We start from the raw sequence: 25,724 nt of genomic DNA on the forward strand, positions 1-25,724 counted from the left end.
AATGGTAAAAAAAAAAAAATGGAGTGGGGGGGGGGGGTATATCAATGTGATTGAGGATATAATTATATTATTTATTATTATTATATATATTTTTTAATAACCCGGTTTAGGAAAGGGACATCATACCTTTCAGAAAATATAATTTGCATTTTAATTTTGCAATGAAAACGTATTTCACAGTAATATATATGTTCATGACAGGGTGGACATATCTTATGGTTTATGCTTCGAATAATGGCCCATAATTATCCAAAAAAATGTGTGGGAGCTCAGCTGATATGTTTCTATAGGCTTGAGTGTCTACTATTTATGATGACATAAAGCGAAAGGGAAATTAAAACCAAAATTTTTGAGTATTGTGAGGGTTGAAAGGCACTCTACGGTGATATTATTTATATATATATATATATATAAATAAAATAGTTTTCAGGACGTTTTTTAAGTAGTCGGGTAAGTTGTCACATATTTTTTACATCATGAATTCACAAATTCATGATATAAAATTACTGCAAAATTTGTCAGCTTAAGCAGTGTTTTAAGATTTGTGTACATTACATTTGACAATTTTGGTGTTTTATCAATTATTTCGCATTTTGTAATTGTTTCACTGGTTAAATTTTGCTGAAAGCCTCTATTAGGCTGTTTAGTGGCAGGTTCCATTGTGACAACTTAAATGAACTTTTCTTTTTTCCTGGCTGATAATGGTGAAAACCTATAGATTTTAGTGACCATGGGATGTGCTAATACAAACGGAAATTCAAAAATAAAGAGTGTGACAACTAGCCTCCATCTCATTGAAAGAAGACTATTTGCATTCATTTTTTGGGACCTTTACATGTTTTATTAGTTATATATACATAAAGAAGCCTTTAAGCCTTTAAAGTGGACACATTTTTTTAATGAACAAATAGCCTATGTATGGACATAAATTGTCATTACCCTAAGTCAATCAGTCAATCAGACCTTTTTGCAAACTTGTTTGGCCAATTAGAACAAAAAGAGTGCTTCATTTGCGAATCATGGCATGGAAAATTGATTAGGCTATAAGAAGGGATGACAACACAAATGGTTGTTGAAATAATGCGAGGGAAAATGATGTGGCAGAGAACAGCAGTTTCACTGGGGTGGTCTGTGTCACGACAGGAGAGGAAGGTGTTTGCGTGTGTACAAGAGTGATTCGCGTTCGAGCAGAATAGCGTTTGTGGTTCAGCATGCGTACGGCGCTAGTTGAGGTCCGGGCAAGGGCCGTAAAACTTGGGACAGAAATAAAAACTAATGGTGTGTCATCGCCAGGGGGAGGAGCTTAAACGGCTCGCACCCTCCAAACGCAACAGCCGTTTCTCATTACAGAGGGGAGGGCAGAAAAACGGTAGAGAGTGGATCGTAAATTACACTTTCATCCCCCTTCCTGATCATACATTCTTGCGCCGGCTCCATGGAACGGAGCTCTTCCTCTCGTTCACCCTCTCTCGTTTCTCTCCCATCCTTTCTCTCCCTCGTTTCATCTCTCGCACCCCCCCGGGTCTCCCCTTCGGTCCCCCTCTCTGCATTTATTCGGCCACGTTTCCATTTTATCCGCTCTTGATTTCTCATTAACACGGAGCCCCTAAGGGAACATAGTGATGAAAAATCTGAGAAGGGCTGAAAAATTATATCTTCGATTTTATATTGCGTTCTCGCAAAAGTGGGCCTATTGTCCCACCGAAAACACTTTGCGTTCTGTGGTAAATGTAGCCTACTGTTCTCCTTCCTAAAATGATTTAGATCACAAAAGTTTTGCTCGGGGGAACGCAAGTTTTGCTAGTAAACACAAAAGCATTAAATCATCCCCTCGAGAAACTGCTTTCGCTTGCAGAAATATTGCAATAGGTTAACTGTTTTCCTCAAATTATATTTTTTCGCAGTTTTGCGAGAGAAGGCAACATTTCTCGGGCAGGCCACGCAAAATCATTGAAATATCATTTCTCCCGCAAAACTTTGCGTTCCCTAAATGTAGGCATATTAATTGCATTCCCTCATGAAACTTTGTGTTCGGTTGCAAAAGTATGCAAATATTGTTTTTCCTCCCACCTCAAATGATTTTTATCACAAAAGTTTTGTGAATGGAGGGAACGCCAAGTGATTTAAATAGCCTGTCGTTTTCACCCGAGGCTATAGCGCTCCCTCCATACCCTTGTGCGTTCCCCCGAGATAGCCTACTTTGCGTTCTTTTGCAAAAATATTGCCATTTTTTCTCACTCATCAAATTGTATCACAAAAAATGTAGCGAGCGAACGCAGAAGTTCTCTGGCGATGATTTCAAAAGTTTTGCGAGAGAGCGCTAAAGGATTTAAATATAGCCTAATTTTTCGTCCCAACTATTTTAACTCCTCACATTCAGGGGCTCCGTACGTTGACGAGCCTGTATGTAAACCTTAATATATGACAAACATTACGATACATATGCCCTCGTCTGAATATTTCACCTCGTGAGTGCCGAGCATTTTTGCTTAGTCACAGAACTCAAGATGTCCCCCGTCCTCCCTCTCGGGTCACGGACTCCACCGGGGCAAATGAGGCCACAAGTCTCCCGCATGTCGTATAGGCCTACTCTCCGCGAATAAGCCATGTGCTCTCCCACTGTTATTACCAATTACCTAATTTCTGTCTGTCTTTCAAATCATAACCGAATCCAGCTCTCCTCACATGAACTCAGGGATTCCCCATAGAGAAACCCGCTCCACGTTTTCATCTGTCCTGCTCTGAAACACAGCAGCCTCTCTCGTATGGATCGAGATCTGAGGCGAGGGAAAATGGGGGCCAAAAAGGGATGTTTCTAAAGGGGTGCCTCTGGAACAGAGCGTGATGGAGTGTGTGGGTGGTGGGATTTATAAGCTGGCACCGTGTTTGTGGTGTCTACCAGCGATGCGCCCTGCCAGTACAGGAGATAGTCTAACCCCAGAGGTTTTATGAGACTCAAACATGCAAGCTATATATAACCAAATCAATACAGCACAATATTCCAAATGGAAGCATAAAAACATTAGAACTGCGAAACCTTTCGTTATAATCACTGTCTGGTGAGACATACGCGAGCGAGCTTTTGAGATGATGGGCATCCACGCTAACAGAAACAGCCCTCGGTCGGCAGGTGCAGACAGGGTATAAAACTCCTGTGCGTGTCAGGATGAGAGCGCTGGAGCCAAGAACTGTGCCTGACTTGCCTGGGAACTCCACAAACATCTGCTTCCAACCATTGGAGAGCAGCGTTTGATTCACAGTTTAGGCACTTTCTTATTTGCTCGTATTAGCTGATGCATTATTCTTGTCGGGTTTTCTAAATCAACTTTACTGAGACCGATAAAGCATAGACTGCATGGTCGGCTTTTGTTGGTAAAATCATTTTCTATGCTCATTATAAACCTATTGAAAGGACAGTGACACAAATAATGCCAGGTACAATTGTTTGCTCATTAATAAGTCAGAAGAGCTAATATGAACAAGGTTAAATCATTTAGCCTACATAGAATATCGCAGAATTTGTTTTTCATTGTTTAAAATGTTTGAAAGGCGCTTATCCAAGTAGTCAAATGTGAAGTCCAGTTGTAAAGAAATTTCATCTGGCGATTTCGTTACTTTTTTAGCATTATATTGAACGTAAATGCATTGTTAAAAAAAGGATAAAATCACACAACATACCGTTTGTAGATTGTGAATATACAGCGTCTTGAGTTTTGGCAATAGTAGGAGAGTAATGCCACCTAGTGGGCCTGAACTCCAGTACTAGGGGTCTTTGTTGTCAATAACATTCATTTAATTTTACGGTTTAATTATTATATTGAGTATTTTGAAAGTTTCTGACAGTTAAGCTTATTGGAACATATATATGGATCCAGTTAATGTGATGAACTATTTATGTAAACTTGAGAGGTACTAAATTTAAATACCACCTTGCATGGAACCATGGTTTAGGTGACCGGAAAACATGGCATCCAAGTCACACATTTGTTTGTACAACTTTACAATGTACAAATAAGAAATTTGGAATATCAGCAGCACAGAATGTGTAATCTATCTGTCTGTCTGTCTGTCTAACTGTCTATCTATCTATCTATCTATCTATCTATCTATCCACCTTGCATGGAACCATGGTTTAGGTGACCGGAAAACATGGCATCCAAGTCACACATTTGTTTGTACAACTTTACAATGTACAAATAAGAAATTTGGAATATCAGCAGCACAGAATGTGTAATCTATCTGTCTGTCTGTCTGTCTAACTGTCTATCTATCTATCTATCTATCTATCTATCTATCTATCTATCTATCTATCTATCTATCTATCTATCTATCTATCTATCTATCTATCTATCTATCTATCTATCTATCTATCTATCTATCTATCTATCCTTGAGTGAGTACAACCAATACCCTGTTGAAAGAACCAGCATATGCTGGTTAAGTATGTTTTGAAGCTGGGATGCTGGTTTGAGCTGGTCCTTTGCTGGTTTAAGCTGGTCCTTTGCTGGTTTATGCTGGTCATGTTCTGGTTTTAAACTGGTCGGACCAGTTTAGGACCAGTAGGCCAAAGATAAGTTAGGCCTACTGGACGAACGTCATGTAAACTAATTAATAAGCAAATACATTACAACACACAAACTAGATTTATAAATGTGAGGTCGTTTATGTCCTGCTTATAGGAGTTGTATTGATAACACCTTATAATAACTTGAATAATATTAACTATCAATATGTTAAAAAAATTTAAATCTTAAATCAACGTCATGAACGTTCGATTAATATGATTTTCATACATGTCCATATCTGAATTTTCATAAACTTCCAAGATGTGTATTTTTTGTTAATATAATTATTATGAAGTGTTATCAGTAGTTTGTTCAAACTTGAGGGCTGCTGTTGTTTGTCTTAAGTTTATTTGCTGTTGTTTGAGTCAGTTTAACCCTTACAGAAAAACCACATGAATTTCACATACACACATGAATCTGCACATGTGAAATATCATGTGTGAAAATCACATGTGAAACGTGTGCTTTGCACGTGGGAAATGTGTGTTTTTGGAACATTTTCATGTGAATTCCATGTGAAACCCATGTGATCACATTTTAAACACATGAGATCACGTGTAAAAAAAATATGGACACATGTGGAAAATATATGGACACATGTGGAACATATATGGACACATGTGATCACATGTGGAAAACATGTGAAATTCATGTGGTTTTTCTGTAAGGGAACTGACACAGTTTTGATATTATTTTTATATTAATTTTACCAGTGAAGGTGTCTAATGTATAAAGTATCTGAATTATTCTTTGTCCACTAGAGGGAAGCGCATCATAATAAATGAACTTGTTTTGTTCTGATGAAGGAGAAATTCACTCTGTGCTGTTACTTGTGAAAAATGACCTGTAATAGCACAGCAGCAGTATTTTTGTAATCATAGATAGCACATATTACGAATTAATATTATGAGCGTATTAATACGACTGCTTTCAGTCTGGTCCTGTCTAAAAACAGGAAGCTTGCCAAAAGGACTCATGAGACACGATAAAGTGTGAGTATGTTAAGGATGATTTGGACCTTAAAATAATTCTCTTTGATCGTTATGTGTGAAAACTGCCTCACTTATATTAGAGGTCAAATCTTTTCGACATCAATGTCACTATTGTGAAACACCTCAGGGCCACATGGCAGGTTGTCATGCTGAATCAATTTTAGTTGAACCATCCCGTTTGAACTCTTAAATGCTTAATTTAATGCATTGTGTAGTGTTTTTAATAAATTAGGCTTGGCTTCACATGACCTGATTTACAGGTGCACAAGCCAAAGTGACCTGAAAATAGAGACAAAATAGACTACTAAAAATACAAATAGAATTTAACAGCTTAAAGAAATGTTTAGGACTATTCCTATCTCATAATAGTTTCTGTTCAAATGTTTTGGACTGTGTATGTTCTTATTTTCAACCAGTGTCAACATGACACTTAAGTCACCTGGCTTTATGGCTCAGTTTGAAAAATTCAGAGCTAAGCAAAGATGGTAACCAAATAGCACACTTCTAGCACAAGATAAATAGGAAGGCTGATGGATAGGCTAGCTATTGACAGGTATTACAGACCCCCATGTTTTTAACCTCTGACTGAATTCTGTAGTCTAGATGTAATTTGAGAGCATTAATTGTAGGGTGTTTGTAATTGTCTCCTTTACATTTGCTGTTCGATCCCACACAAGGACACAATTGTGTGTCTAGCCCTTTGTTGTTGTTGTTTAACTAAGAAATTATAATTTCTTTCTTTCTTTCTAATCTATACATAGCTCAAAATTTTGAATAGTAGTGTGTCCGCAGTCTCCACAAAAACATGAAGCAGCAGAGCTGTTTTCAACATTGGTAATAAGGAAAAATAAATGTTTCTTGTGCACCTAATTAGCATATTAGAATGATTTCTGAAAGATCACATGGCACTGAAGACTTGAGTAATGGCTGCTAAAGATTCAGCTTGGGCATAAGAAAATATAAGCACAGACTGTGATGACTTAATGCAGATGATGTGTTGAGACTTATTGTGTCTAGACTTATTAAGAAGTGATGATGTTTATTTTTGTCATTGATTTATGGACAAGTAGTCAGAATTACAGCACTCTAAGAGAGATGCCATCTATTTGACAGTAATGAAAACAGGCTGTGAGGGATGCAAATGTGTTAGTTCATGTCTCTTGGCCTATCCAGCTGAAAAGTGTCCAAAGCCAAAACTAAAAAAAAAAACGTTTAAAAAGCATACACATTAAAACTTATGTTCATTATTTTAATATAGAAATGTTGTGTATTTATGTGTTCATGTAAAACTAAAAGCAAAAATACTAGTTGTTTAAATGTTGTTAAATGAACAAAATGTATTTTTTTTAACAATTAATTTGTTGACTATAAATGTATTTATACAAAACTGGCCCAATTATGTATTAAGATAAGCTGACATTTCAGCCATTTATCTTGAGAAATTTGTATTATCTACATTCCATCTTATTGCAGGATAAGTCGTAGTGTCACGCTAATTTTACTAGGCTGTTTGCAAAACTGAAAATAAATTCTGTAACACAAGATAAAATGAAAATGTTTTGTTTTGTAACATCATTTTTAATATGTTGTTAGGAAAACTCCCACTACTGTCAGAAATAGGAAATGCATTTATATCATTGTACTTCTTTTGTAAGTGTTAGGGCCTCTACGACCCTTCCACAGCTTCTTAAAATTAAACAGCTGTGACCATAATAGTGCCAGGAATTGTCTCATCCGTTAGTGACTTGTAAAATCATCAAGTGTTCATGTCAATTGTAACCACGTGCCTTACTTTGTCATCTTGACCTTAAATGATATCAGAAAACAGTCCAGTAATTGATTTTTAAAAGGATATTTAGAAATACTCACACAGTGTAACCAACCAGGCTGACTAATTCTGAAAGCTTGTCTAGACGTCTACCTTTGGGAATCTGTCACCCTGTAAACTGCAGCTGTTTTGTGAGTGATCAGAGTGATCAGCTCTGACATAATTTATGACCGTAACAGCTACATTTCTCTCCCTCATTGTTAAGACACATGGAAGAATTGAGCTGAAATGTGTAATCGATGTGAGTCATAAGGATTCTCTTCTTCTTACTGACTGTGAATCTTCTCTGCTCCCAAACTGCTTAGGATGTTGATCTTATACCTTATTTTTAGGTTTCTGTTGTGTTTGCCAGAATTAAACAAAAGAACAAACTGACTACTTTACCTGCAAATAGGCTAGGTCCTTGATTTCTCAGGTCATCTACAGATTTCATAAAGGCCATTCAGGTTAACAAGATTAAATGACTTCAATCTAAGTTGTTCAAGTTGGCTGTCTGAAGCACAAGCTTTCAAAAGAAAAATTAAACATTTGACACAGCTAACGATAATGTTTCAATTGTGGTCAAGTGTTTGTCATGTGGTGTTACCTACATGCTAGTGCGTAACGAGGATACTATCTGCTAAATAGCCTGATCTGTGCTTTATAGAGCAACTTTCTGTTGGGCTGGAGTCCTGGTTTTAATGAGCATTTAAGTTCCATTAGCCCCCCGCTAATTTTATAGGCAAATTTAGCGTGATGTCTTTACTGATTAAATAATCACTGTCTGGCATGTGTTAGAAAATGCGTCTTGATAATGCGTCTTGATAATAACAAGCAGACACTTGAACCAGTATTGCATTTCTTGTTAAGCTTACGCTGTCTGTTAAAAATATGTTATGAGACTTAAGGAATAGAAGAACCACAATCACAAATGGCTTTATCGAGTCACATAACACCAAATAAAAGTGCACACAAAACAAGCTATTGTTTCCCACAGTGCTTCATTACTCTGCACTTAGTGTCATCATGGGAACTAGCAGTGTGTACAATAAATCATCTGGTATTTTCAGAGAGCATTTGGCTTTACCGGACAGGCTAATTGTTATGGACATTTCAGCACTTAATATACAAAGCTTTTAGATGTCACTTGAGGATAAAGTGAGATGACATCACACACTTTCTCATGGCTAGATGTCTCTCCTGATTCTCTGGGCATGAGTTGGATAAATAAGAATTGAAGTAGAATCCAAGGAATGCAGCTTAATTCTGTTTACACAAATTACATCAGTGATATTATTTTGCTTTAAAATGAACTTTTACAGCCTCCAAACATCAGTGATGTCTTGTTTGAAGAAAATTAACTTATAAGAAAATCAGATGTTCTTATTTCTGCTATTTCTATTTTTTATGGTCACTGGTTTTGGATACTAATTTTAAAAGTTTATTTTTACTTACAAATATACTGTATACTTTTAAGTTGTAAAAGTATAGACAAAGTGTGTGTGTATATGTATACATTTGTGTGTGTAGGACATATTGGACATATCCAAAAACGTAATAATCACTATATGATTCACTGACCACTAACTCTCAAACAAGTTTGGTAAATCACTTTAACTGACTCATTAAAAAGAACCATTTCATAAGAGTCATTTTCATCACGTGCTGTAATGTAGAACTGCCCTAAACTGCATATTTTCTGCTGTCTGCAAACTGTTTTGGTGGTTTAAGTTCGAGAAGTAGTATTTTCCACTCATTTTCTCCATAGGCATTTTAATTACTAACTAGCTGCAAGATTATTCAAATGACCTTACAGCTCCTAATAGATTTGTTTCAAAATGTTTTGCTAGAAATCATTTTATCCAGAGAATAGGAAAATCCAAGGAAATACTACTTCTAGAACTATACTCTTGTGATCTTTAAATCTATAACGCTTTACATTTAATAATATTCCTTCTCTGTACTTTTAGTTTCACTCTTATTCTCTCCTCTATTGCTAAACCTTCTTTAATCTAGTACATTATCTAGAGAACAACATCCCTCACCAATCCTCTTCCTGTCCTCCCTTTTTTTGTGAGATATAACAATACTGGTGTTGTCACCCCAATCCTGAAGGAATGTTGTCTAGATCCTGCAGATTTAAATTATTACACATGTATCTTACATCTCCCTTTTGAAGAAAATGTGTTGGAGAGTTTTCCTGTCAGCTTTAGTTGCACCTGGTTTCAAATAAACCTTTCCAGTCTGGATTTCATCCTCGATATAGCACTGAGACGGTTACCCACAGGTTGTTAATGACCTCCACCTTTCTGTTGTCTCAATCTTCTCAATTTGAACTGTCAACCATAAACGGCTTTGCATGCGATACTGTCTGCCGTAATATACTTAGCAATTGGCATCGCTGACACAGTTCACTTCTTACCCTGATGAAAGTTTTTTTTGCAATAACACAATCCCTCCAGCCCTTTTAACAAGAGGTGTTCCCCAGGGATCTGTTCTTGGTCCTCTCTTTTTTTTTTGTAAACTGTTAAAATATCTACTATACAATAATAAAAGGTTGTCAGTTTGCAATTCAATTTATTTTGACATAATAAATAGAATGGCTACTTTTGAATGGTTGTACTGTAGTACCCACATATACCAGCAGGCGTCATGTTAACCAGCATAACATCAACCTGTTGATCTTGCCTCACAATACTTGCTGATCAGCTGATCTACTCTTATACTGTACCTTGAGTATCAGCCACAGTCAGATTTACCAATTTATGCTGAAGTGAAATGAGTTTTATAGTTTAAGTCAAAGGTCTTTATTATGGTTGGTTCGCTTATTTAATACAGACCTGATAATGTCAGACAAAAGTTAATCTGTTCAAAACTGGATAATAGAAGAGGTTTCATCATTCATCTAAGTACTTTTCAGCAGTTGTAGGGCTTAATCACTCATCTCAGTGACTACATCAGGTTTGGTGGCCTCATCACTTGATGATTAATTAAATACAGGAGCCACTTTAGTCAGTGAAGCTTTGAATCACTTCAACTTCACAGTGTCCGGTTTTCCCACAGGCCTTCCCTGGTAATGATTCACCCACCACTCATGTGATCCTCCTAACCCTCCTCCATTGCCTGTCTGGCCTTCTCTTTTTTCCCATAAACCTCTTGACTGTGTGTATGTAACTGAACCCCAGTGGAAGTGCCATGGACCAGCTCCAAAAGTTTAAATCTTCCCTCCCTCTCTCCTCTGTCATCCTCTCATTTTCGTTTCCGGCTATTCTCTCCCACGTGCTCTCCCAACGTCCACCAGAAGGCCTCCCTCCCCCACCACCATGTCCCGTTCTCCTTTTCCATTTCCTTCTTTGGTGAAAATGCTGAAAAAGAGAAGGGGAGGAAGACCTTCACCAGTGTTGAGAGGGAGCAGATTTGGCCACGTGTTTGTTTTAAGTTCTTATGCCTCATCAAGGCGAAGAAATAGCACACACAGCAAGTTTGCACATAAACACACCCATCTAGAGACACAAGGTAACCTTGAATGAGATTGAAGACAATAGATGATACTAGTAGAATCTTGGGTCCTTGGCCTAAACGGAGTCAAATTTTACCAAAAATACTTGTTTTTGGTGCTTTTGCATAATGTAGTCTCTGGAAAAAAATGACATTACAATTGGTTTAATTTATAAAATATTTATCAACAATCAAACTTTTTTTTTTTTTTTTACCACACCTCAAACTTACAAAGCTTGAAACACTTTAATTAAGAAATGCACATTAGCCAACTCTTTCTCTCCTGCATTAAAGCTCAAAGTGAATATATAATTATACATTTAGAAATACTCAGAAGGTGAAACTAGTAAAATTGGCATCAATAAAATAACAATACTTAATGTCTCAATTTGACAACATGCATACTATCATTTTTGACATACAGACACAAATATTGTTTCATTTCATTCACTCTTAACACAGAGGAGACATGTTTATAAAGATTTAAGAAATTATGAATGTAGAGTTCATAATGAATTATCAAACAATTAAAAAACAGGAAGTGAACAGGAAATAATATGTAGTTTGTGTATATACAGTGTAATGCGTGCTGTATCTCAAAGTTTCTGTGCTTTTATAGATAATTCAAGCTATAGTAGTGCAAATGCAAGTCTGTCCTCCACCTGTATACAAAATGCATTTCAAACTTCATTTTCCCACACATCTCTGGACTGCAGAAACATTTCAGCTGTTATTTTTATTCTGACATTGCTATGCATTTTGGAAGACTCCCACTGAATTGAATGCATATGCAATTCATAAAATGATGAATGCTGAAGTTTTGCTAAGAAAGACAAAAGGTTTTAGTGAAGTTTTGGGAAAAAGTGCTCACTAACTACAGCAGTCACACATATTTATGTGACATATATGGTGTGTAAATGCTTAGATGTTTAGCTTTTGGTGGCTGCTTCTCAAAGTGTAACTTTACTGTACCCAAAACTCAAAATCAGTTGTGCTTTCATTCATGTAGCCTACACTTTGCATGGCACAGAGTGTTTGGAACAGTTCTAAATGGGTGTTCAGTCACTTTAACAGAACACCAAACCTTTGACCGTTTATGAAGGAATCTGTTTGAGTTTTTCCACAGGCTGCAAACACAGACTACATCCACCCATTAATGACCATTACCAGCCTAATGACAGTTCTGGAAAATAAAGATGGGAATAAATAGTAGGCAGATCAGATATTTTTATCTGTGCATAGAGACCTACAAGTTTATGGAGTGTTGATTCTGGATTGTGCAATGGATAGACTGTAGTTGGAACTCAGCATCGCGTGGCTTTCACAACTCAACAGCAATCTTTGGTGCATCTTTTAAAAGTCTTGTTTATCCAGTCGTAAACCAGCAAGCCTATTCTTTGAGTATTTTGGTGAAGCTCAGACTATTGTGTGTGGGGGCAGATTGCTGGTTTGCTGTGATCTCAAACAGCAGTATCTGCATGGGCTAACTTGAGATGTGAAGTTCTCATTTGAGGGCACAGCAGTGTAAAATAGACGTGTGCATGTATATGTATGCGTGCATATGAGAAGGTAAGGTGTGTGGATAGGGTTTGCATTCTATTCTAAGTTGCTGTTGCAGTTGCGACAGAGAATGTCATCTTGCTCGGGGAAGAAGCCTGCGCCCACCAGCGACACGGAACAACGAGAACAGGTGAAGCACGGCTGGTGCCATTGCCGGTCCTCGAACGAAATGTACTTTCCTCCACCAAAACCTAAAATGAAATAAAAATCATGTAAAATCTCTGATGAGTTCATCACATGATGTCAAAACGAAGACATCTGTAATCCCTGACACAAAACCTGTTGCGGCACCACTGTCCAGTGTCCATATCCATTTTTAAACCAAAATGACGTTCATGCGTGTTACCTGTAATAGGTTTTTTACAGGCTTCACACTTCTTGGCGTACAGATTCCCAAAACATTTGAGGCAGTATGGGCTGTCATCGCGGGAGGTGAAGTGTTGGCCAGCCAGTTGGACTTTACAGCTTGTGCACACAAAGCACTCCTTATGCCACGGCTCATCCCTATAGGTCACACCACCTTTAGCCAAGGCCTGAGGAGGAGAGAGTTCATCAGAGACACAAGCAGTAACCTGTCAGCATGAGTTCCCGTATACTTGACCTAAACCAAGCTACATGGAAAAAGGTATGACATTCAAATGCATGCATAAAACCTCATGTCATGAGTGCACATTCATATAATATTCAGGAATTGCATGTTAGGGATGGGTCACTATGGTTGTATAGTTTACAAGTTTGCTCAACAATTGAGGTTGGATAGTTCTAACTAGCTTGCTAATAACTGATCACCAAATTAGCATATTAGAATGATTTCTGAAGGATCATGTGACACTGAAGACTGAAGTAATTGAAAATTCAGCAATGCCATCACAGGAATAAATTAAATTTGTACAATATAAATAAATGCTGCCTTGATGAGCATAAGAGACCTTCAAAAACAAAAAATCATAACAATTATAAATGTCTGATGATATGCATATATGTGTGTGTTTATGTATATAGTTTATTTTATTAATTTATTTTTTGTATTTCACAGAACTGTAGAGCCAAAATGCCAAACAGATGGTGCTTTGTCAGGACAGGATGTGAAACTGACAGCCAGAGTTAATCAGTGACCAGCAAGACTTCTGATATGCAACAGGAAGGAGAAATGAGGTCAGAATTCTGACTTTTTGTGGAGGAATGTGTGTGAGGACTGATGAGGAACACATGGTTATGTATTTCAGGCAGAGAAGCAAGAAAACCCCACCACTAACCTGTTTACATCGAGTACAGCGCGGTGCAAACTTGTTCTCATAGCAGGGTACACAATAGTGGTCATCTTTATCTGGAATAAAGGACTTGGAGCCTATTGGCTGTTGACAGCTGTTGCAAATGAAACAGCCCTCATGCCATGTGGAGCCGGCATACTCAAGCTTCCTGGTTCCTGTGAGAGAGAAAAAAAGGAAGCCTTTAAAATAAACAATTTCCTTGTTTTCGACAGCTGTGCATACCATGTTGCCATAAAATCTATAACTTTAATTCTGTCAGGACCACTATCGCCAAAGATAGTGCACACAATTTGGATTGGCGGTATGGTTCCGTTCTGGGCAAGAACTCCCTGCGCATCCATGCAGTCTAGCATGGATAAGCAGCAATAACCCCCCGGTGTAACAGAACAGAACCAACATAAATGTATTGCAGATGTCATTAGGTTATAATTTAATGTAACATTTTGAAATTAGTTTGATTCAAGGAGAATCAGAGGCTGAATCCTGACTGACAAGAGGAGTCGTCAGGGATGGAGGTGGGTAATTAGGTAATGAGCAACGCAAAGCTGGTGATAATAATGAAGGACTTTATATATGAGTGCTGTGATAGGTGTTGCATCCCTATAGACGTGGATCAGCTGAGAGTCAGCTGATGTGAGCTTGACTAATATGACCTGCCAGAACTGATGCTACGCTATGATTTAGTGATGTAACTTTACATATATAACTAGGGCAGTGAATTGATTATACGTGACCCTGGACCACAAAACCAGTAATAAGTCATTTTATATTTGTAGCAATATTCAAAAATACATTGTATGGGTCCAAATTATCGATTTTTCTTTTATGCCAAAAATCATTAGAATATTAAGTAAAGATATTTTGTAAAATTCCTACCGTATATATATATATTAAAACTTAATTTTTGATTAGTAATATGCATCGCTAAGGACTTCATTTAGACCGCTTTAAAGGCGATTTTCTCAACATTTAGATTTTGTTTGCACCCTCAGATTCTAAATGTTCAAATAGTTGTATCTCAGCCAAACATTCCCCTATTCTAACAAACCATACATCAATGGAAATCAAATTAATATGATGTATAAATCTCAATATCAAAAAAATGGACCCTTATGACTGGTTTTGTGGTCCAGGATCACAATATATTTGGATCGAATTAAGGACATGATGTGCTAATTAAATTAATTTTAATTAAATGAATCATTAAGCATATAGTTAAAAAATATATTAATGTATACTGTGTATTTGAAATAATTCTGACCTTTATTAACGCTAGATTGCGATAGGATAAAGACACTGAATTAAAATACTATACACTGAAATATTTTCTCAAAACTAGAAGAAAACAAAGACCATGATGCATAGTGTTTATTTGCGGACAGGTTACTAAGTAAACATGGTCAATTACGCCATTGTTTGGTCCTCAAGTCGGGATTCTCAGAGATATCAGATCTCCCAGTTAAGTAATGCTGCCATTTTGGTGGAAAAGAGTTATGATGTCTTATTCTCTGATAAAAAGTCTTCCCACTTCTAGGACCACCAAGGGAGCATAAGAGAAATAGTAGGCCCATCATAATTGCCTTGATTCTTTGCATTTTCCCCATTGTGGGACCTGCTGATGAGCATGTCACCAACAGTCACTTCACCCAGTTTGAAAGACTTCATGTTTTTTAAGAGATCTCACCTGAGACTACTTATCGCTGGGATTTCCCTACAAAAGATGAATTTGAGCTTTCAAAGTGACAAAATGATGATCTGACAGTCAAGGTTCATCAAATGATTAGCAGGTTAAAGGTTGACTTTCATAATCCACTAAGTGTTTCACACGTTACCCAGATCAAAAGCCCTGTGGAGATCCTCCTTAAAGAGCCACTGCCAAAATCACCAACGCTTTACACAGAGAGCAAATGATAAAAGTCGTAATCTCCTGGATAACAAAAAACATTTAGAAGAAATATAAAATTACAGAAATGCTGTCTCGCTCAAGTTCAAAACTCACCCCAAAATATGTGTCACCACATTTATCAAAGCAAAGTATAAACTATAGACGAGAGCCCCCCATCCTTTGTCTTTCCCTTGTCATCTGCACATCACAAACAGAGGCCCTAACCACTAACAAAATTGTGGCGAAATATTTTTTCATCTTCTTGTTTTTGGTTTGGCAATTTTTGGAGATTGTAATACTGCTTGATTTGCTAACTGGATTTACCTCAGAAAATAACAGCCACACATTTTTTAATGCCAAAAGCAACTAGATTTACGTTTCCAGTAGGAAATAACAGTACTTGCAAGGCAGCAAAATAAATGTTACAATTTTCGTCTTTGCAGTCTAAAGGCGACAGTCTAAACCCACAAGACCTTCATTCATCTTCAGAACACAAATTAAGATTTTATGAAGCAATGAGAATACTTTTTGTGTGCAAAGTAAACAAAAATAACACATTTTCGTTTCGTAATTTTCAATTTTGGGTGAACCTTTTAGATGGTTATATAGGCACCAAGACCAAGAGGAGTTCAATATGCAAATAGTATATTTGCATATACTATAAATATGCAAATAAATATGACAACATCACTGTTGGTTATACTGTCAGTGCTGAACATTTTAACAGTGCAAAGTTTAAAGCTATAAAACCAAGTCTAATACACCTACAAAATTAAATTATTAACAAAACAGCATTACACTACCATTCAAAAGTTTGTAGCATTTTTAAGTCTCTTATGTTCACCAAGACTATGGCAAAGCTAAATTTTCAGCAGCAATTACTCTGGTCTTTAATGCCACATGAAATCATTCTAATATGCTGATTTGTGCTCAATGTTGAAAACAGTTGTACTGCTTAATATTTTTGTGGAATACATTTATTTTCATGAATAGAAAATTCAAAAGAACATGATATACAGGTGCATCTCAATAAATTAGAATGTCATGGAAAAGTTAATTTATTTCAGTAATTCAACTCAAGTTGTGAAACTCGTGTATTAAATAAATTCAATGCACACAGACTGAAGTAGTTTAAGTCTTTGGTTCTTTTAATCGTGATGATTTTGGCTCACATTTAACAAAAACCCACCAATTCACTATCTCAACAAATTAGAATAGTTCATAAGACCAATAAAAAAAACATTTTTAGTGAATTGTTGGCCATCTGGAAAGTATGTTAATTTACTGTACATGTACTCAATACTTGGTAGGGGCTCCTTTTGCTTTAATTACTGCCTCAATTCGGTGTGGCATGGAGGTGATCAGTTTGTGGCACTGCTGAGGTGGTATGGAAGCCCAGGTTTCTTTGACAGTGGCCTTCAGCTCATCTGCATTTTTTGGTCTCTTGTTTCTCATTTTCCTCTTGACAATACCCCATAGATTCTCTATGGGGTTCAGGTCTGGTGAGTTTGCTGGCCAGTCAAGCACACCAACACCATGGTCATTTAACCAACTTTTGGTGCTTTTGGCAGTGTGGGCAGGTGCCAAATCCTGCTGGAAAATGAAATCAGCATCTTCAAAAAGCTGGTCAGCAGAAGGAAGCATGAAGTGCTCCAAAATTTCTTGGTAAACTGGTGCAGTGACGTTGGTTTTCAAAAAACACAATGGACCAACACCAGCAGATGACATTGCACCCCAAATCATCACAGACTGTGGAAACTTAACACTGGACTTCAAGCAACTTGGGCTATGAGCTTCTCCACCCTTCCTCCAGACTCTAGGGCCTTGGTTTCCAAATGAAATACAAAACTTGCTCTCATTGGACCACTGGGCAACAGTCTAGTTCTTCTCCTTAGCCCAGGTAAGACGCCTCTGACGTTGTCTGTGGTTCAGGAGTGGCTTATCAAGAGGAATACGACAACTGTATCCAAATTCCTTGACACGTCTGTGTGTGGTGGCTCTTGATGTCTTGACCCCAGCCTCAGTCCATTCCTTGTGAAGGATTTTGCTTGACAATCCTCATAAGACTGTGGTTCTCTCGGTTTGTTGTGCATCTTTTTCTTCCACACTTTTTCCTTCCACTCAACTTTCTGTTAACATGCTTGGATGCAGCACTCTGTGAACAGCCAGCTTCTTTGGCAATGAATGTTTGTGGCTTACCCTCCTTGTGAAGGGTGTCAATGATTGTCTTCTGGACAACTGTCAGATCAGCAGTCTTCCCCATGATTGTGTAGCCTAGTGAACCAAACTGAGAGACCAGTTTGAAGGCTCAGGAAACCTTTGCAGGTGTTTTGAGTTGATTAGCATGTCACCATATTCTAATTTGTTGAGATAGTGAATTGGTGGGTTTTTGTTAAATGTGAGCCAAAATCATCACAATTAAAAGAACCAAAGACTTAAACTACTTCAGTCTGTGTGCATTGAATTTATTTAATACACGAGTTTCACAATTTGAGTTGAATTACTGAAATAAATGAACTTTTCTACGACATTCTAATTTGTTGAGATGCACCTGTATTTGAAATAGAAATCACTTTATCCATTTAATGCATCCTTGCTGAAAAAAAAAATCTTACTGACCCCAAACTTGTGAACAGTAGTGTAAGTGGTTTAGGCTGAATAAGTTGCAGAAGTTTCTTACTTGAGTTAAAAACAAACTCTAACCACAACTCTAACCACATTTATGGAAAATCAATGCCTTGCAGGCACTAGAAAAATACATAAAAGGACTTTCAATACAGGGCTCACTTTGCAAGCCTTGTAAAAGAACAACATGTGTAACTTTTTGGAATCGTTACCTGCATTTCAGATGGATGCAGCCTTGCTGAAATAGTTTACTGGCTTATCTCCTCCTATCATCAGAGGCTTGGATGGCAGCCATGCGCAATGATTTGGCTGAGAGACAGCAAGCCAGGCAGACTGGCAATTATTTTGTCACATCTAACCTGCGCAACACTCCCTCACTTCTCTCTCTCTCTCTCTCTCTTTATTTTAGTCATGCTGCTGGTACTTCAGATTTGCTTTGGCAGAACTTTGCAACTTTCCCCCTTTTTCTGTTTTGGCTCCTTCATGTTTGTGAATCTAACGTTACCTGCATACCTGTGGTCGTGACATGCTGTCTGTTTCACTAGTGTGAAGACTTGCAGTCTTATACAACAGTATTGAGAACAAACTGAAGGAACGGTGCCAGAGTGCGATTGGACTAGACCTGAGACCAGTCTGAACAGGATTTGTCAGGTAATGACATGAGTTATGACTGATGATGTGTGCTGATGTCATTCATACCAGGCATGACGGTTTTATCGCAGGCCACACATTTGGAGGAGAACTCGTTGCAGTAGCAGTCATTGCACAGAAGAGCATCATCCTGGCTGGTGAAGGGCTCGTCTGCCAGCGAACGGTCACAGCGGAAACAGCGGAAGCAGTGCTCGTGGTAGTGACGGTCCTCATAAAATAGCTCCTGAATCACAAGAACAGGGATGTTATGAACATTTAAAGGGTTAGTTCACCCAAAAATGAAAATTCTGTCATTAATTACTCACCCTCACGTCGTTCCAAACCCGTAAGACCTCCGTTCATCTTCAGAACACAAATTTGGTGTTATGCTGTTCTGTGTCAGCCGCACCACACGGATACGGTTTTTTATGTTTATTTACGCTTTGATTTGAACGAAAACAACGTATCTGTGTGGTGTGGCTGACACAAATAGCATATGTGGAGGAGACAAATTGTTGAATAAAGTCGTTATTTTAGTTTTCTTTGCATACAGAAAGTATTCTCGTAGCTTCGTAAAATTACAGTTGAACCCCTGTGCCACATGGATTATTTTACCGATCTCCTTGCTACGTTTCTGGACCTTGATCGTGAGAGCTCTCAGAATGCATCAAAAATATCTTAATTTGTGTTCCGAAGATGAACGGCGATCTTACGGGTTTGGAATGACATGAGTGTGAGTAATTAATGACAGAATTTTCATTTTTGGGTGAACTATCTCTTTAAGGGGAGAGTTCATGCAAAAATCATGTCATATGACCTTTTTTCAATGGAACACAAAAGGTAAAATGTTGAAGAATGTACTTTTGTGAGGGTGAGTAAATCATGACAAATAGTTCATTTTTAAGGTGAAAACCAAAACGTGTTCACCACAAACATTAACTAGCAGCAGATGGTGCACTGGTGTCTCAATATTAGAATATAAAAAAATTGCAGTTATTGTTAAAGACAAGTTGACATACCAACAGATTAGCCATGATTATGAGAAAAAAAGTCAGAGGAGGCCACAAATTAAACCGCTTTTCCTCGATCCCAAGAACATTTCTGATTAAGATCTCAAGTAATAGCTATTCAGCCTCTCAAACGCTAGCACATGTGCATCTAGTTCTGAGTGAGTGTCTGTGGAGAACATGGTGCCTGGGTCAACTACTCATGTAAAATATGTAAACATATAGTAATAAGACAGGGAGGGTGAAATTTATGACCTGTGCTGCAATTGGCCAAGTCAAAAACAGTGACTTAATTTAGTATCTGCCATTGTCAATAAGTCATCAGACTCTTTGTCTGTAAGCGCATGGACTCGCAATTTCCTGTGGAGAGTTTACTGTGGTAAATGAACTGCATTGTTTGGTTATATTTACTTTTGAAGGGATTAGTTACCCTCAGAATGGGAAGGATTAAAAACTCAATTGGTTGCTATTATGTTTTGCCTTAGGTTTTTAACATTGTTGGCCTGACTGAAGTTGAATAACATTTCTAATTGGACAATAAATGCCTCTCTCAAAAGAACTGCTAAACTGACAGTTTCAGCCTGAAACCACATAAAAACTCTTTCACGTAATTGAGTCTCAAATTTTTCCAACCACCATGGATATGCTCCTGTAAAATCAAAATTTTGCAGTAGAATGTGAACCAGGCACTGTTTGCATGGCTTTATTTAGGGAATCGTTCAGTCAGAAGTTCAAATTTTGGAGGTCTAAAGTTGCGGTCAAATTTACCGTCAGTTGGAAAATATTGTGGGAGAAATCTAGTTATTCCAATACAAATTCACATCTGGAATTTTGTGAGAGATTTCACACTGGGTTCATGCAATTTGGTCATGCAAATTTGTCACATTGGTCAATAGAAAGAAAGATTTGAAAGCGACTTCTGCCAAACTACTGATAATGGACCTTTTTTTCCCCGTCAAAACGTGATTGCACCTTAAAGCAACAGTCCATATTTATTGTCATTGTATTTAAAAGAGCAGCTTAAAAATATCTTATTTTGTGTTCCACAGAAGAAATAAAAAAAGAAGTAAAGAACAGAAGAAATAAAAGTAATACAGGTTTGGAATGACACAAGTGCGAGTAAATTAGGTTTAAATTAACTATCGCTCTAATAAGTAAAACTCACTCTTGAATCATGGCCAATCAGCTCTTTGCACTCATCGCAGGTGTTGGCGAACAGGCTGTCGTAGCAAGGGATGCAGTAAGGGTTGTCCTCCGCCTGGATGTACTTCCTGCCATATAAGGACTCCTTGCAGTTGTCACAGTCAAAGCGTTCACTCATGTTGCTCTGATCCGAGTCAGTCCCTGTAACAACACAAGGAAGATTCAGGAAGGTGAGCTTTCAATCATAGCTGCATCGCACTGAGAGAAAGACACACACGAACAAACACAAACAAGCAGATCTGTCACGAAGCACTTTGCAAAACGTCTATTAAGTTTTATAGCTCTGTGATGATAGCTGGGAAATGAGAGGGAGGAAGCTGGAATTTTAGCAAGCACACAACCTTATGCTGCATGTGACGTAGGGCTGGACAATAATTCAATATCAATATGTATCGCGATATAATTCTTTTCAATAATGGTGATATGATTTTTAAACACATTTCCGATATACATTACCAGTGTTTCCCATACATTGATTTATTTGTGGCATTTGACTTTGTTGAATAAACATGAGTAATGCACGTTTCAAAATCAAAACGTGTCGCGGGTGTTTTATATGAATGTATCTCTGAAGGGGAGCGACTGTCTTCAGAAAAGTTTCGATGACATTTTCATTTTATCTGACAAAGAAGCGTTCATGAGCGGAGCTGATTTCATTACAGCCGTTACCGGAGAAACCGCAAGTTCTACCGCTCTCACAGCGCCTCCTGCTGGCAGACAATCAGTTTTTCAATTTTCAATAAGCCCGTCTCCAACAACATGTTTTTGTTGTTGCTCTTTTTATAAAAAGCTTTTGTAACATTATACACTATACCGTTCAAAAGCTTGGAGTCAGTATGATTTCTCTTTCTTTCTTTCTTTTTTGGAAAGAAATTATAGAAATGAATACTTTTATTTAGCAAGGATGCTTTAAATTGATCAAAAGTGATGATAAAGACATGTATAATGTTACAAAAGATTTCTATTTCAGATAAATGCTGTTCTTCTGAACTTTCTATCCTTCAAAGAAACCTGAAAAAATCCTACTCTGCTGTTTTCAACATCATAATAATAAATGTTTTTTGAGCAGCAAATCAGAATATTAGAATGAATTCTGAAGGATCATATGACTGGAGTAATGATGCTAAAAATATAGCTTTGAAATCACAGGAATAAATTGCATTTTAAAATATTTCCAAATAGAAGAGAGTTATTTTAAATAGTAAAATTATTTCAAAATGTTACTGTTTTTGCTGTATTTTGGATCAAATAAATGCAGGCTTGGTGAGCAGAAGAGAATTCTTTAAAAACAATAAAAATCTTATAATTAATAAGGTGAGTCTGAGATGTTTATTTGACAGTGATTTCACATTTCTTGTTTGTATGAAGGCTAAATACAAATAAAAGGTGAACATTCATTTATTTGTGCAGTTTTTTTCCCCTAAAGTATTATATGGTTTTATATGAGGTGTCATAGACTTGGCAAATTCATTTTTCATAAGTTTGTATGCACAGACATCTGTTGTGGGCGTTCTTGGCAGGTTTTACAAGGCTTTTTTAAATAGTGTTCATATCGATATCGGAATTATATTGTATCGACTGAAATTAAGAAATATATTGTGATATAAATTTTTGCCATATCGTCCAGCCCTAATGTGACATGGCAGCTGTAGTGGCGCTTCAACGGGAGGTCCCTTTTAGACATTTCTAAGTTTGACCCCCACTTTTTGAGAGATGATCATTGTGTTTTAAGAGCTTCATTTTGCTTGGGCACAGAGCAAAGACCAATGTTTCTCAATGTTTTTCACTATGTCACACTGTGATGATTGTGTTTTTGAGACACTGTAGCAAGATAAAAGTACTTTAACTTTTAAAAAAGCATCAAGGCCTTTTTCCCCAAAAAATGTTGTGTCTGCATCTTGCCGTTTTTGCATGAAAGTAAATGACCCCTTTAACATGGCTAGACTTTTAGCAAGTTATGTAAGACTACATAATCAGACAAACGTTAAATCAAAATGTAACTTCACAAACCAGAATTGGAGTTGAATAATTATTGATTATTTTTATACGTTATCAGAGAGCTGAGTGAGACACTGTAGCAAGATAAAAGTACTTTAACTTTTAAAAAAGCATCAAGGCCTTTTTCCCCCAAAAATGTTGTGTCTGCATCTTGCCGTTTTTGCATGAAAGTAAATGACCCCTTTAACATGGCTAGACTTTTAGCAAGTTATGTAAAACTACATAATCAGACAAACGTTAAATCAAAATGTAACTTCACAAACCAGAATTGGAGTTGAATAATTATTGATTATTTTTATACGTTATCAGAGAGCTGAACTTTTCAAACCATTGCTTGCACATATGGCCAAATAGGCAATTAATGAGTATTGATTTCCCCTTTGTTATAGGTTTATCACATTTCTGGAGTTTGCATCCAAAGCCCAAAGTATACTTCACTTTTTATGTGTACGCTAGCATATGCGTACAGTGCGTACAACACGAATTTCGTCATCAGAATAGTATGCGAACCCCGCGTACTCGTGGGGAAGTCGTGGCCTAATGGTTAGAGAGTCGGACTCGTAACCCAAAGGTTGCGAGTTCGAGTCTCCGGTCCACCTTCAATACCATGACTGAGGTGCCCTTGAGCAAGGCACCGAACCCCCAACTGCTCCCCAGGCGCCGCAGCATAAATGGCTGCCCACTGCTCCGGGTGTGTGTTCACGGTGTGTGTGTGCATTTAGGATGGGTTAAATGCAGAGCACTAACCATACTTGGCCACATGTCACTTCACTTTTTTTCACTTTGTTCGCGCAGGTCACACATGCGCATTTCATTTGTTTTGTGCTAATCCGTTGTTCCACAAGGTGGCAACGATGTTTCACAGTAGAAAACGAAAACTAAAGAGACGGAACAACAACAGCAACAAAATACAAATAGAATCCATTATAATCAGCAATGCTGTCTACACTGGATGAGGCGCGGCGCAACACAACAAATTCCCGACAGTAAACTAATGCCACGTTCTATTTATAACGTATAATAGAACTATTTCATAAATACAACTATTTATGACGCAAAGTTCAAGTCCAGTTCAGACACTGGACTAAGGTGAAGCGTTCTAGTATGCATGTGTCGACCACCTGAGTTTGCGAATACTATCAAATGGAGTACACTTTGAAAGGCTACGCGTTCGTCTGTATGCATACGCTAGTTTACATGTACATAAATGAAGTATACTTTGGGCTTAACTAGGGCTGAACGATTTTGGAAAATAATCTAATTGCGATTTATTTTTACCAATATTGCGATTGCGATTTAATATGCGATTTATTTTTTAAGCTCTTTATCGTCTGTATTATTCAACAAAGACAAGCAATAAATCATTGTAGGGGTGGGAATCTTTAGGCACCTCACGAGTCGATTCCGATTCTGGGAGTCGCAGTCAGATTCCAAAACTATATATTTTTTTCTTATTGATTAGTCTTATTAATAAAACTTTTTTTTTAAATTCCATATGTAATTATAAGTACTTTTTAAAAATAAATTACACATAAAAAAATTTAATTAAAACAATTGCATGTTAATAATTTTAAATAAACTAATATAAGACAGGGCTTAGATTAAGCCAGGATTAGGCCTTAGTTTAATTAGGATATATAAGTAGCTTAAACGTGCCTTAGAAAAAAAACATTACTGGTGTGTATCTTGAATGACAATGGCACTGATATATTTTAAGACATGTCAGTGCAAGTTGCTTTCAGTTAAGACAGCTCAAACATTTATTTTAGTCTGGAACTAGGCATACAAGCAAGTATGTACTTTCAGTATTTAAGAGTATCTGAACATTTTCCTTTCAAGAGCTGTTTGTGATTTTTGTTGTTCATTATGATGCTATCATAGAGAGCTATGGAGATATTATACTGCATTCACACTAATGCACAGATCTCTTTTGAAATATAAGATGTGGTTTGTCCTGTCTGTTTGATCCTTTAAGACATAACTGACCGTGTTTACATTAATTTCGCGTCATAAAAGCATTTTGAAATGCAAGTATATTTAACCACTTAAAAGGAGTCGCGCACAGCCGCATGACCGAGCACTCTTCACAAAGCAAGCTTCAGCATTTGAAATTGACATAACGACATAACTGAGGCGGTGTTCGTAGAGCATTTGTAAGGAAAATACCGGCGGGCGAGACGAAACACTGCAAGCGTCAGCAACGCACGCGTTTCTCACAGCGCATCCTGTTCAGTGAAGCGCGCGAATGGCCTTTTAATTCGCTTCAACCTTTCCGAACTTTATGAAAGGTTATTGTGTGGATGGTTCGAGTGGTGTGAGAGAGAGAGAGAGAGAGAGAGAGAGAGAGAGAGAGAGAGAGAGAGAGAAAGCGCGCAACTGGAAGCCAGCAGGATGAGTTTCTAAAGCACATGCAGCGCCATCGCGCATCTGTGGTTAAAAACTAGCTCAGAATCTTTTGAGAATCTTTTCTCCCATCTCTATTGTATAGTATGACCAACACAATATTAGATAGATTAAACAAAGTGTGCTTTTCTGTAGGCCAGGCATATGCGTAGTGTGCCAAGTTGATGCTTCCTCTGCAGACTGCTTTACTCTTGCGAGTCACGTGACGAGAATGTAATTGCAGCCTTGCGGTTAAAAAAATAAAAATCGTGTTTTGTCATATCGCGATATTATCGCAATT

The 25,724-nt window shown here is 37.4% G+C and overlaps 1 protein-coding gene across 2 annotated transcripts in view; it reads right to left on the reverse strand.

Moving 5' to 3' along the window:
* Nucleotides 1–11,606: 11,606 nt before the first annotated feature.
* Nucleotides 11,607–25,724, reverse strand: part of LOC107587754 (four and a half LIM domains protein 3-like) — a 48,750-nt gene continuing 34,632 nt past the window's right edge. For both annotated transcript variants that reach the window (XM_016275653.1, XM_016275652.1), the window contains 5 exons: nucleotides 21,006–21,184; nucleotides 18,903–19,077; nucleotides 13,679–13,848; nucleotides 12,769–12,955; nucleotides 11,607–12,613 (listed from right to left, as the gene is read on the reverse strand). In XM_016275653.1, coding sequence (XP_016131139.1) covers nucleotides 12,459–12,613; nucleotides 12,769–12,955; nucleotides 13,679–13,848; nucleotides 18,903–19,077; nucleotides 21,006–21,161 — 843 coding nt within the window. In that variant the 5' untranslated portion in view covers nucleotides 21,162–21,184 and the 3' untranslated portion in view covers nucleotides 11,607–12,458. The remainder of the gene's footprint in view (nucleotides 12,614–12,768; nucleotides 12,956–13,678; nucleotides 13,849–18,902; nucleotides 19,078–21,005; nucleotides 21,185–25,724) is intronic.

This window comes from Sinocyclocheilus grahami, unplaced genomic scaffold, assembly GCF_001515645.1.
Source record: "Sinocyclocheilus grahami isolate Dianchi unplaced genomic scaffold, SAMN03320097.WGS_v1.1 scaffold96.1, whole genome shotgun sequence".
NCBI classification, from domain to species: Eukaryota; Metazoa; Chordata; class Actinopteri; order Cypriniformes; family Cyprinidae; genus Sinocyclocheilus; species Sinocyclocheilus grahami.